This window comes from Phoca vitulina, unplaced genomic scaffold (assembly GCF_004348235.1).
Source record: "Phoca vitulina isolate PV1807 unplaced genomic scaffold, GSC_HSeal_1.0 scaffold29, whole genome shotgun sequence".
NCBI lineage: Eukaryota > Metazoa > Chordata > Mammalia > Carnivora > Phocidae > Phoca > Phoca vitulina.
In genome coordinates, this window is record NW_022589732.1 from 13531389 (window position 1) to 13545925 (window position 14537).

At 35.6% G+C, this 14537-nt stretch overlaps 1 protein-coding gene across 1 annotated transcript in view; it reads left to right on the forward strand.

The window, feature by feature from the left end:
- MCU (mitochondrial calcium uniporter) overlaps positions 1–14537 on the forward strand; it is a 198774-nt gene that overhangs the window by 156450 nt on the left and 27787 nt on the right. Inside the window, exon 2 of the mRNA XM_032423978.1 lies at positions 2048–2117. Within this exon, the coding sequence (XP_032279869.1) occupies positions 2048–2117 (70 nt within the window). The remainder of the gene's footprint in view (positions 1–2047; positions 2118–14537) is intronic.

Consider the following 14537-nt stretch of genomic DNA (forward strand, 5'->3'; position numbering starts at 1 on the left):
TATTCAGATTTAACGAGGTACCTCTGGAGAGAACTGTGTTGCTGGGCCACAGGGATGTGAGGAAGACCAACATTAAGTGTAAAAGACTTAATTTTTATTCAGTTTTTGTTTTTTGAATTTTATATCATGTACCTGTTTTATCTATTCAAAAGAAATAACTTAAGCATTTTAAATAAAATTATATTGCTAGAAGGTACCTAAGCATAGTCGAATAAAAAGACCTGCAGGGGATAAGACCAAGGCCCTGTGTGTTTTGTGTAGAAGATGGTTAGCAGTATTGAGACCTGGATTCTAAATCCTGATTCTGCCTAATGTGTGACTCTTAGTCACTTTCCCTCTGTGGGTCTCACTTTTCTCATTTGTAGAATAAGGGGTAGGATTCATCTTCCCTTGTCTTCCATCATTAGTTTTCAACCGCTTTATGAAGTCCCAGGATTCTTTGGATCCCCTTACGGGGCTCAAGCAGAGGATCAGGATTGTGGGGTTTCCCAGCACATCCATCTTTAACCAGAGCATCCCCAAATCAGTGTGTAAAATTAAATTTAACTAAATGTTTTGAAACTTAAAAAAAAAAAAAGAAGTCTGAAAGTCACAGTGAAGTAATTGTATGTATTAACTTAAAGATTCTCAACAGCATGCAAACACATTAGAGTATCATGATCAGCTATGAACTAAGTCTAGTAATTTCAAATGATTACAGTAGTCCCCCCTTATCCGTGGTTTCACTTTCAGTTACCCACAGTCCACCGCAGTCCAGAAGCAGATGCTCTTCCTTCTGACATATGGTCAGAAGGTCATTAGTAGTTTAACACTAGGTCACAGTGCCTACGTCATTCACCTCATCTCATCTCTTCATGTAGGCATTTTTATTGTTTCACATCATCACAAGAAGGGTGAGTGCAGTACAGTAAGATACTTTGAGAGACCACATTTATTTAACTATTACAGTATATTTTTACAGTTCTATTTTATCATTAGCTATTGTTGCTAATCTCCTGTGCCTAATTCTTAAATTAAACTTTTAAGTATGTATGTATAAGAAAAAACATACAGGGTTCAGTACCTTATGTAGTTTCAGGTATCCACTGACGGGTCTTGGGACATAGCCCCTGTGAGTAAGAGGGGACTGCTGTATTTACATTTTTAGTAAATGTCAGTCTCATATTTCTGCGTGCTTTCTTAGGTTGGAAGGAGGCGGGAATTGATGTTCACATGAAGGATATAAAGCCTGTTACGCATCATGGTTGACTTAAGATACATCTTGTCATAGAGTCCTAAATGATTTTTCTTTTTTAGGGCTGATGGAGTGGAATATAGTATCTGCCTCAGAGGCAGACATTGTTTTTTAGTCAGTTAATGCCTTCCTTTAATACTTGCTGTGGCTGGGAAAGTAAAAGGTACAAAGGGATAAATGAATCATTTGACAAGTCAAAAACATTTAATATTCTTTTTGAAACTTAGTTTAATTGTGAGAAACTAAATTCTAGACCTAAATCTACAAAATGACAATACATTGGAGAAGGTAGTAAGATTATAAGTGATTTCCTTCTTATATTCAGAAAAAGGAAATTATTAGGGACTCTAGGAGTGAGGCTGCTTGACCAAGTTTTAAAATTAAAAAAAAAAAAAAAAAAAGAAAAGGAAAGTGAACAGAAAGACTAGATCTCAACCCAATAACAGCAAATTCATGATACAACTACTTAACACCTAGGTATGAAGGAAATGCAGGTCTAAAAGCTAGCAAGAGAAGGAAACATGAAAGTTTAGTTTAGACTTGGTAGCCCTTAAAACCAATATTGAGTGCTTAAAAAGTAGATGAAAAAGCAATTGTGTGATATGTGTATATGTAAATATGTGTAAAATTTTGAAAACCAAAATATTCATCACTATGATCTTAAGATGATACGAGTTTGACTTTCTTAAACTATATTTTTAAACTTTTCTACAAAGAATACATATTACTTAAATAATCAAAAAGTTATTTATCATGTACATACACATTTGTTGCTCTGTCCTGACCGTGGATGTGTCTTTTTGTATTTTCTAGGTGCACCAGAGGCTCTCTTCTTGGCAGAATTTGGGAGTTGTTTATTGCAGTACTGTTGTGCCCTCTGATGGTGAGTTTTGGCAAATCCATTTTTTATGTATATTTTTTTTCCTTAACTCAATATTTTTCATTCTCTAACATATAAATTTATAAATCATACTCCTTCACTTAAGATGGACTTGGAATCAGACAGAGAAGATGGAGGTGGGGCAGTGTTAAAGAAGAGAAATAAAATTTGAATGAAGATGCGGTGAATTTAGAGGAGAGATCAGAAAGAAAAACTAAATAGACCCATCAAATTTTCATAGATCATGGAATGTTATTATCTCATCTTTTCATTTATGTTTTAAAACTGGGCACATAGGTAATGTGAAGATCACAGAAGCACCATCTTTAGTATTTCCTAACCATTGGACCTTCCTTTTATGGATCACGATCAAACTCTCGAGCCCCTTCGTATCATCGGCACCTAGACAGAAGCAATTCAAAATCTGAGACCTCCTGCCCTGATTGTTTTTTCCTTCCCTTAAACTCAGGGCTGTGATATCCTTCTTTGATGTGAGAAAGAATGAACAGATGTTTGGGGACCACATACAGTCCTTTGTGAATGTACATGATGCTGCAAACTGGCAACAGGATGGAGGCGTGGTTGTTGTTACAGTAGTGGGGGAATATGTTTACAACCTTACTGTCATTTCTCTTACCCAGTATTGCACATCTACAGTTTATATTGTTTGCTTAGGGTTGAATGTTATATATATTTCCTCTGTATCAAGTTTAGTTTGATAGAATTCAAATTTCAACCTTATAAACATTAATTTATAGACAAAGCAACCGTCAAAAGAGCATCTAGCAAACTTATAGACACCTAAAGTGAAGAAGCCTCAGAGGAATTTTGAAAGTCCTAGGATCCCCTGTTACTCCTCAGAATAGATATTTGCATTGTTATCAGAACCCTCCCCCCACCCAAAGCTGTTTAAACTTACGCAGTTGCTATTACCCTATATGGAAGTATTTCAATAATGTAAAAATGGTACAGTTGTACTGGGGTATCTGGATGAATATTATTCTAGGACATAAATGCTAGTAGGTTGCCCTATGTTGCATAAGGGGTTGAAAAGATACGTACTTCAAAAACAAAAAAACAAAAACGTGACTGCCCAAATTCCTACCAATACTATTGCCCTACCTAAGAAAACCAACTCCTATTAGTTATCAAGAAATAGAAGCACATAATTGATTTAATGCAGCTCATTGTCCTTACTATCCCCAAATTATACATCTTTCTTATTTTTACTTCTAAAACAATTTTACCTTAGGTCTGTATAGCATATGAGAAAATTGCCTAATACACAGCTACTACTTCAGTAGTAAACATCTCTGCTGTCATTCATTCCTTTTAGTTGAGGCTGCTGGATCATATTCTGTATTAAATGAGGACCCCTATTTTTTAAAAATACAAAATCTAAAATACCACATTATATTTATGTAACTCGTATACATGCCTAATCTATACTTCCTTTCAGTAATTGCTTATTGTGTTGTTTGATGGATCTTCTAATCATGACTATAATACCTGATATAAAGGGTATATATTATCTTAAATGTTTAACCTTCTTTTTTTTTTTTTTAAAAGATTTTATTTATTTATTTGAGAGAGAATGAAATAGAGAGAGCATGAGAGGGCGGAGGGTCAGAGGGAGAAGCAGACTCCCTGCTGAGCAGGGAGCCCGATGCGGGACTCAGTCCTGGGACTCCAGGATCATGACCTGAGCCGAAGGCAGCCGCTTAACCAACTGAGCCACCCGAGCACCCAATGTTTAACCTTCTTACCAAAGCAGTCTAAAAGGTTCTTAGTTTTTCTTACATCACAAATATTTTTGAAGATCTGGTGAAAGCTCTAGACTCTTTCTTTAGAGAAAAGTTATATATATACATAGGAAATTTTACGCATAATTTCTTAGTGATGCAGACTCCCTCAAACCAGCTCACGGACCCTCAGTTGGAGAACCACTTTGGATATCTGGCGCACAGGCGCACAGGGCACGCATATGTACCCACACCCATACCCGTGTTCTCTTTCAGGAGAGGCATTATGCTTAGAGGTTAAGAAACAAGTTTGGAGTCAAGCAGACCTTGGTTTACATTCCCAGTTTCACCATTTAACCACCTTATAACCTTAGGCAAGGTAATTAGCTTCTCAAAGCTCTTTTCTCATCTGTGAAATGGTGAAAATAGTAAAAGTACCACCTCAGAGAGAAAAATGTACTTACCCTGAAGAAATGGTACTTGTCCACCAGAAATACTCACTCTATAAACAGTGTTGGTAGTAGTGTTAAAGCCCTCTAATCTAAAAAAATGTGGCTTGAGGCTTCTCATTTTAATTTCTCTGTGCCCCTGATCCTCAACTATAAAATGACTAACAGTGAAATCTTTATGATTGCATTGTTTATACCTACTTAAGATCTCCAGAGCCTTCAGGGGGTTTCCCTTCATGTTAATGAAAGTTAAGGATGAGAGTAATTCTGCTACAGACAGGCTGAATGTATAATTGATCATCCAACCCAGGATACTTTTGAGGATGAAAAGGGGACAACCAGAGTTTTCCTGACAATTTTTAATAGGATAAGCCAGGATGTATCTTCACCTTAGCAATTGGGAAAGTGCCAAAGGTGCTCTAGAATAAGAACAAGGAAAATAATCTCTTCTAGCTGTCTTCATTTCTCTATCCAGAATGTAATGCTACTAAATTAACCCTGTATTGAGAATTGTGGTAGACAGTTGTGTTTATTTTGTAGTTAACAAAAGGTACAAGATTTCTTACAAGAATTGTTTGAGGGCAAATAATTCTAGTAATGAAAGGTTATTGAAAATTCCTGTTTAAGAATAAACAATCAGGGTGTCTGGGTGGTTCAGTCAGTTAAGCATCTGCTTAAACAATCATCTGTTTAATCAACCCAAGTATAGATAATATATAAATTCTTAACCTAAGGTCTATGGATGGTATGGAGAACTAAGTACGTGCCCCAACTTTTTCTTTGTTTTTTGTCCTGTTACTTTTTTTTAAAGCTTTATTGAGGTAAATTTTACATACCATAAAATTCACGTATCGTGTCATAGCATCATAACAGTCCGGCTTTAGACTAACTACTTCCTTCACCCCTTAAAGTTTCCTTATTCCTGTTTTGCAATCAGTCCCTTCTCCTACCTTCTGCCTCAGGCAACCACTAATCTACTTTCTGCCTCTAATAATGAAATCTTTTCCAAAAATGTCATATAAATGGATTCCTATAATATGTAGTCTTTTGCATATCATAATGCTCTTGAGGTTTATCCCTATTGTAGTGGGTGTTTCAGTTCTTTCCTTTATTTTTACTGCTGAGAAATATTCTAGTATATGGAAATATCACATTTTGTTTATTCACCAAGTGAGAGGTGTTTGGATTGTTTTCCATTTTGGACTGTTAATACTGCTGGTATCAACATTTGCTTATAAGTCTGTGTGAACATATGTTTTCATTTCTCTTGGGTAGGTACTTAGTGGAATGGCTGAATTATATGGTATATACTTGACTTTTGGAGAAATTACAAGACTATTTTCCACAGTGGCTGTACTACTTTGCATTCCCACCGGCAACATATAAGGGTTCCAGTTTCCCTGTATCCTCCCCAACACTTATTTGGATCAATCTTCTTGATTATAGATATTTTAGTGGATATGTAGTATTATTTCATTGTGTGTTTTTTTTTAATTTTATTTATTTGAGAGAGAGTGAGTGGGAGAGAGAGCATAAGCCAGGGGGCGGGATAGGGAGGGGTAGGGGGAGAGGAAGAAGCAGACTGCCCGCTGAGTAGGGAGCCCGACTTGGGGCTCAGTCCCAATCCTGGGATCACGACCTGAGCCAAAAGCAGATGCTTAACTGACTGAGCCACCCAGGCACCCCTCATTATGGTTTTAATTTACATTTCACTGATGACTAATGATATTGAGCATCTTTTATTTTTTTAAGATTTTATTTATTTATTAGAGAGAGAAAGAGAGAGAGAGAGAGAGAGAGAGAGCATGAGCGGGGGAGGGGCAGAGGGAGAAGCCGACTCCTTGCTGAGTGGGGAGCCCGACTCAGGGCTCAATCCCAGGACCCCAGGATCATGACCTGAGCGAAAGGCAGAAGCTTAACCAACTGAGCCACCCAGGCATCCTGATGTTGAGCGTCTTTTAATGTGCTTATTAACCATTCAAATATTTTCTTTAGTAAAGCATTCAAACTTTTTGCCCATTTAAAAATATTGACCATCTTAGTATTGATTTGTAAGGATTCTTTATATATTGTAGAGCCTTTCCTGTTGCTTTTCAAATAGTTTTGGGAAAAAGAAAGATTCGTTTGAGTCATCTTGTTTTATTAATGGCCACTCCTATACACATTTGGAAATTCTGTATTTATTGTCCTCATGTTGAGGACACAAACTACCCCACTACTATCTTTCATTCCAACTTTTTAAAAACTTGACAACAAAAAAGAAATGAAAGTAATAAAATCGCCTAATCACCAAAGATGATAGAACACAAAGCCTTAGTTTTTTAATGTGGCAGAGTTCTCACCAACCTAAGTATGAAGTTGGGAAAGCTGAAAGAGCTTATAGTTTTCCATTTTTTAAATATATCTTACAGTTTGGATTTTTTGTTATAAGTAGAAGTTTCAGTTAGGAACTACCAAAATGTGATTGAATTTGTTCTTTCACAAAAACCTTTTTTGAAAAGGTTCTATAAAATTGACTTTCACGTTGCCAAGAAAAGCTGCCACGTGAAATTGGAAAGACCTTTAAGTTTTATGTGCTGACAGTTTTGAACTGACTTAGCTTGGAGTAGAAGCAAATTTATGTCAAACTTCAGATGATGTCATCCATTCTAGGATTCCTGTCATTTATTCCAATAATTTGAAGCTTTGAAGGAATTAGCAATTATCCCATTTCCCTACAGAATGCAACTTGATGAAACTACTGATTTGTTCTAAGGAGTTAGTTCCTAGTTTTTGTCTGTTAATAAGCGTGTTGACACAGTCCAAGAAAAATCTCAAATATGTGAGATTCTCTTACAGAAATTAGACAAGCTGTTAACATTAATGGTCGTTACCATCTTTGAAAGATTGTTAAATTTCTTTGCCAAAATAACTACCAGAAAAAAAAATTTTTTTGACACTAAGGAAGATCTTGGTACTCTGCGCAGATGGTGCATCTTCCAAGCTTAGTAACATGCATATTTATATTGCCTCAGAGAAGAAAGGAGCCCCACCCATTGTAATAATACATTGGGTTTCTTTTTTTTCATTGGCAAATACTAGAGTTGAAGGCTCTTCCAACAGCCCTAAAGGAAGCCTTGCCTGCTACCATAGAAGTAATCACCATCATGAGAAGAAGATTTTATCAAAATAGAATATTTTCCTTTGCTTGATTAAACTTTGGACAGGAGTTTTGCTTTTTAAGAAGAGAGAAAAATTAGTACAAGAGTTTACTTATGGCTTGATTTATTCGGAGATATTTAGGGTTTTATGAATAAGTATAACTTCCAATTTAAGACCTTTTAGTCATTATTGCGAATTTGATAGAACAATCATGATGAGCTCCTTTAACCAACAGTAATTAGAAATAGACAACATTGTGAATTTCCCAACTGATGGAGGAAGTTTCCCTGGGGCTGGTCATGAATGGAAAGCTGTATCAGTTTCTCTATAAGAATTGAAAAACCTCAGGGCTCTTGAAGATTACTTCCACTCAGAAACCTTAAAATCAAATTTTGGATTTGTAGTCTTTTCTTTTGACACTGCATCAAAACAGTGATATGAATTCACTTCTAAGAGTCTTAGGAAATTCTTAGGCTCCTTGCACATACCTAGCCTACCATCATCATCTGGCAAAAGTGAGCTGTGTTTATATTTGTTACTACATATCTTTCTCAGAGTCTCAGAATTTTCACTTCTTTTCATGAAAACAAAAAGGCACAACCTTTTAGATAGCAAAGATGATATTCAAGTTAACCATGTTCCAAAACCAGGCCATTGTGTGACTTCTTTATGCAAATCAAACAATAGCAGCCTTGTAATTGAAATGGTTTTTTATGTAGAATTAAAGTTTATTTTAATTAATTTGTACAATATTATCTCTTTAGAAAAATAGGAAATGGCCATTAATTTGGGGTTAAAAATGAGGAAAATACTTTAGTTTTTGTCAACATTTATTTTAAAAATATGACAATGTAGTAGTCTGCTTGGGCTGCCATAACAAAATAGCATAGGCTGGGTGGCTTAAACAACAAAAATTTATTTTTTCACAGTTCTGGAGGCTGGAAGTCTGAGGCATGGGTGCCAGCATGGTCTGGTTCTGGTAAGAACTCCATGAGCTGGCAGATAGCTACTTTCTCTCTGTGTTCTCACATGGTGGGGAGTGGGGAGAGTTCTTACTCTTATAAATCCACAGTCCTAACAGATTGGGGCCTGTCCTTTGTCCTTTATGACCTCATTTAACGGTAGTTACCTCCTAACAACCCATCTCCAGATAGTCACACCTATGAATTGGGCAGGGGCACAAATTCAGTCCGTAACAGGCAATATGAAGGAAATCAGTTTCTGATGCAATAAAATAAATTATATCTAAAATTTTTATGTATAAATTGTTTGAATATCAGGAAATAGGGCCAAGGGAGGAATCCATACCTTATCAGTGTCTCAAAGAGGTCAATTATCCAAAAATACCAAGAAACATGGAATTGGTTTGTATAGTATGTACTGTTTTTCTTCTTGTTGCCCTCAGTGGAACAAGTCAGATTTGTTATATTGAGATTTAAAGGAGTGATCGGATATATTCTATGATTTTAGACTTTGTGTTAAGACTATAGTTTTTAGGAAAATCAAGAGAAACTATTAAAGGAGGCGTTTTTTTTCACATATTCTCATTGAATCTTCTCAGCAGCCTTGTGACATACGAGAACCCCTACGTTATAAGTGAGAAAACTGAGGTACAGTTATATTCAGTAGTGTGCCCATGGATTCAAGGTGTCTCCTGTGGTAAAACTTGAGAACTGTCAAGCTGAGATTCCAAAACCATGCTTTTTCTGCTTACTCCACTGTCTGTACTTTAGGACTGTATTCTGCTTCTCACTACCCAGAAGTTAAAGTGGGCCAAAGGTCAAGGTTTAATAAAGTTACTTTCACAGCAGCACCATCAAAAGCATTGGTTTTAAAAGGAAAAAACGTTATAGTACTATATTGGGACAGGACTTCATTTTTATAAAAGGAAACAAAAATTTTTAATTCTCAGAAGAATGAGTACATGAATGAAAAGATAGGAGGGGATGACCTTTTAGCACAAATGGTTTTGACATTTATGAGAAATATTTTCATGAATTCATTTTAGAAAAACCAGAATTAACAAAAGGTACATAGGTTGTATGGCTGTTTAACATCAGACTGATAATACCATATATTCAAAGATGGTTTATAACTGTGTTTTTCCAACCTTCATCATTTAAGCCTCATAATAACTTCACAAAAATAGTTTTACATAGTTTACAGAGATTCGGTTGTACAAATACTGATTCACCTGAGGTACAAAGTGAAATATGTAGTTGATGTGATTAAAATTAATTTATAGGGGCACCTGGGTGGCTCAGTTGGTTAAGCTTCCAACTCTTGGTTTCGGCTCAGGTCATGATCTCAGGGTCCTGAGATCAATCATTGGGCTCTGCACTCAGCAGGGAGTCTGCTTGTCCCTCTCTTCTGCTCCTCCCCTGCTCTCTCTCTCTCCTAAATAAATAATTTAAATATTTTTAAAAAATTAATTTAGACTACTGGTTAGAAAGAAACAACTGGATTTATTAAGCTACTAAAGTTATGATTATATAATTGGGCTTTCTCATATTGCTGTGGAAAGATATTTCCTACATAAATATTTACATGGTTTTCAACATGAGTATTCTTCAAATGATGTTAATATGTGACAGATTTAGTATATTTAATATATTATGAATAATGTAAAGAAAATTTCAGTGATCAATTTTCATAGTTAAATGGATTCTTCTGAGATTATTGTGAAGCAAGTACGTTTTGTTTATACATGTTAATTACAGATTTCAAAGATATTTTTGACATAATGTAATTTTGCAATAATGTAAGGTAGGACCTTACTATCACCAAAATAATATTTAGTTTATTCTATTAAAATGGTGATCTTATGTCTTGCCTAACATATAATTTAATGAGAAAGTGTATGGGCCTTTGGAATTATATTTATGAATGTAGAAGTGAGTATTAAAAATAAATTGTTTGAAGCTATCTAGGCACGATACTAGTAAAAAAAACTAAAACATATATTAGGAAGAATAAACTTTGTTGAAGGACATAAAATAAGATAAAAATAAATGCAGAGCTATAACACATTAATGAATGTGAAGACAACATTGTAAAAATTGTCAGCTTCCCTCACATGAATTTATAAACTCCAGTGCAATGCTAATCTAAACCCCAACAGGAACTGCTGAACTTATTTAAAAATTCATATGAAAGAATAAAACTATACAAATACCTAAGATAAATTTGGAGTAGAAAAGGGGGGAAGGTTTGCCCAAACCACATATGAAGATGTATTTTTAAAACCATAATAATCAAAACAGTGAAATACTGGTTCAGGAAGATTGTAGGGTCAGATTAGAGAAACATTGCATATATGGAAATTTGATGTGTGATAGAATTAGCATTGTAAATCAAGAGAAAAGGCACACTATTCAATAAATACTGCTGTTAAAATTGACTTCTTACCTCACAAAAGTAAATTCCAGATGGCATAAGGAGTAAAATGTGAAACAAAGAGCTCAAAAAGGAAAAGAAAATTTGGCCAGATTTATATTGGAAACTAAAAACAAGGAGTGCTGTTAACTCTCTTAGCCTTCTTTTTCTTTATAATAAAGAACAAAAAAATCTGTTTTTTCAAGGGATGAATAAATTGTGGTATATTCCTACAGTAAAATTCTACATAGGACTTTAAATGAATGATACAGAAATGTGATTCAATTTGGATAAATCTCAAAGCATTATTGAGCATAAAAGGCAAGTTGTAGAAGGTTGAATACAGTACAACCATTTATGTAACATCTAAGTACATGCAATAACCATGCCATATTTAGTTATTTAATACCATATAGCAAATTATGGCCGTACTTAGTGGCTTAAAACAACAATAATCCTTTATTATCTCATGTTTTTATGGATTTGGAATTGAGGAGCAGTTTAGCTGGGCAATTCGGGATCTCATTGGGTTGCGATCCCATGTCAGCTAGGGTTGCAGTCATCTAAAGGTTTGATGGGGCTGGAGGATTCAATTCTAAGGTGGCTCACAACATGGCTGAGAAGTTGGTACTGGCTCTTGATAGGAGACTCCACTTCTTCTCAATGTTGGCTTCTCCATAGGGCTGCAGGATTGTTCTTGTGGCTACTGGGTTCCCTCAGAGAAAGTGATCCAAGAGAGCAAGACAGAAGCTACAGTCTTTTATGGCATAGCCTGGGAAGTTACACACCATCACATCTGCTGTATTCTACTGATTTTACAGACCAGCCCTGATTTGATATGGGATGGGACCACACAAGGATGTGAATACCTAGAGGCAAGGATCATAGAGAAGCCATCTTAAAGGCTGGCTTCCATATACTATATATGGTATATTGAGCTGCATCTGTGTCTGTCTGTGTGTGTCTGTCTGCCTGCCTGTTTGTGTGTGTATCATGGATGGCAATGCTAAACACCAAAGACCAACTTCAAGAGAGTGGTTTCCTTTGGAAAAAGAAAGATTACTCTATTTAAATGTGGATAATATTTTGAACAGGAGCAAGGCTGGAATAAAGTAAGGAGTCCAATTATAATATAGCTGATAGAAGAAAGGTGGTGGTGACCTGGACTAAGAAGATGGTAGTAGTAGAGAGAATTGGAAGGATTAGAGATGTTAAGAAAATATAATGAAAGGACATGGTGACTGATTAGATATGAGGAATGTCATGTTCTGGTTCTAAGAGTAGTCGGGATATCAGACAATTTTCTGGATTGGGCAGTAGTTAAATAATTGTGGTGTTATTGACTGAAATGAGATATGCCAGAGGTGAGTGGTTCAAGGAAGATTAATTCAATTTTAGGATTTTTTGAATTTGAGGTATGTGTACAGGAAACTCAGCAGACAGTTGAATATAGGTTTGGGACATATCAGCATTTAGATGGTACCTGGACAGTATGGAAGGACACGAGATTGCCTAGAGAGTATGTGGATTGAAAAGCACAGAGACCAAGGACAAAGCACTTAGAAACTTTCAAAAGGGATGAATATAGGAAGAAGAACCTATGAAGGATAATGAGAAAGTGTAGACAGAAAGGTACAGAACAACCAGGAGAGTATGGAATCACAGAAGCCAAAAGGAAAACTTTTTATAAAGTGAAGGAGTAGGTTGACATTGTTAGATGTTGCTAAAACAAGCAAGTTAATTCCTTCTTCAACCTCAAATGTCAGTTGTCCTTGCACTTCTCTTCTTAGTCTGGAAAATCCCTTCCTTTTTGTTTTTATGCCTAAATCCAGTCATATTCTCCTTCTCAATATTCATATTGGTTGACCCATAATTTCCTGGTTTCTTTGAAGCACACTGCTGTAGAACATACTTAGATTATTTCTTATTTTATTGAAATGGAAATCAAAGCAAAAGATTAAAAATAAACCCAACCAAAGAACTACCTGATGCAATTTACACTTAAAAAGAATATTTGTCCCTAGAGAATAGGAGCTGTTAACTGTCAGTAGCTTGTAAATACCCATTGTGACTTTGCTACAACCAGCAGCTATTTTACATATTGTTAAACTTGAGGAACTTGGGTAATTGGTTTTGGTTGCAAACCAAGAAATCTGACATTTAATTACAATCTAGTGTGTGGCAAAGAAAGAGACCTGGGGATTTATTTCAAAAGCAGTATTATAATAAGGGTTTGTCAGTCCTGAAGTGTGTTATTCCATGCACAGTTTCTCAGAGCTTTCATATTTCACTCCTTTGAAAGACTTCATGATCTTTAGTGTAAAAAGTGGCTGAGAAAGACCTTAATTTTCTCTGTTGACTTTATCTTAGTTATTTTAAAATAGTAACCCCTAAGCACTTAAACTGTGAAACTGATGCTTTAGTGAAATCTTCCATGCTTTTGTGTTTAAGACTCCCATCTTTTATTTAAATTCACCTCTGTCTGCTTCTTGAAATCTGTGGCTGAATAGTTTTTTTCACATATAGAAGGAAGATATGGGGGGCGGGGCACAGAAATAAATAAGTTAGTCACCTAATTTTCTGATGCCATCATCATTACTGCCTATAGAAGAAGTGGGGATATTCATGTTAATGGCTCTAACTTTAAGGAAACACTGGATTGCTAAGGATTCTTTTATTTTTTAAAAGTTTTTAAAAAAATATTTTATTTATTTATTTGTCAGAGAGAGAGCACAAGCAGGGGGAGTGGCAGGCAGAGGGAGAATCAGGCTCCCTGTTAAGCAAGGAACCTGGTGCAGCACTCGATCCCAGGACCCCGGGATCATGACCTGAGCCAAAGACAGACACTTAACTGACTGAGCCTCCCAGGTGTCCCGCTAAGGATTCTTTTAGAAATGAAGAAGAAAATGACAAAATTTTCAAATATCTTTAGACATTAAAAACTTTAGATAATACTTACTGTATATTAAGTTCATATAATTATCTTTGGCCTCTTCTTCCTTAGGAAATATAGACTACCCTTTTGGAAGAATTAAAGAAATAGAGATTTCTGTCTTCTTTTCAATTTTTATGTAAACATTCAAGTCATGTATCCACAGAGGATTAACTGCTATGGGAATTGCTGCCCTGCTGTCAACAACTAGAACACCAGACAAAATATGTAAAACAGTTGTTTTTAGACATTGGACAATAAGGACCAGACTGTGATCTCTGAGAGAAGAAAAACAAATGGGATTGACCCTATATTGCCTCAGCTCACAGCCTGAGGCTTTGGCTAAATTCTAAACCACAAGACCAGGCTAGAATAACTTCCAATAACAATTACCAGAAATTTTAAAATGGATAATTCTTAGTGCTCATACAGAGCCAGAAATCATTTGACTTCCCACCAGTCAGAAAAGAGACATCACTGAATATATGAACATTCAGTGTTCATTGAATCTTAGAAGTGGGGCCAAATTTGGCCCTATAATAAAGGAATCTAGATCTGTCCTAAGAAACTTTCTAAAGGACTTGAAAGGATCAAAATAATATGCAAATAACTGTACAACAAGATCCAGCACCGAACAATGTAAAAGTCATGATGTCTAACCTCAAATCAAAATTTACTAGGCATATGAAGAAGCAGGGGAAAAAAGAAGAAAAATTAGTCAATAGAAACAGATCTGGAAACAACAGAGATGATGGAATTAACAGACAAGGATTTTAAAATAGTT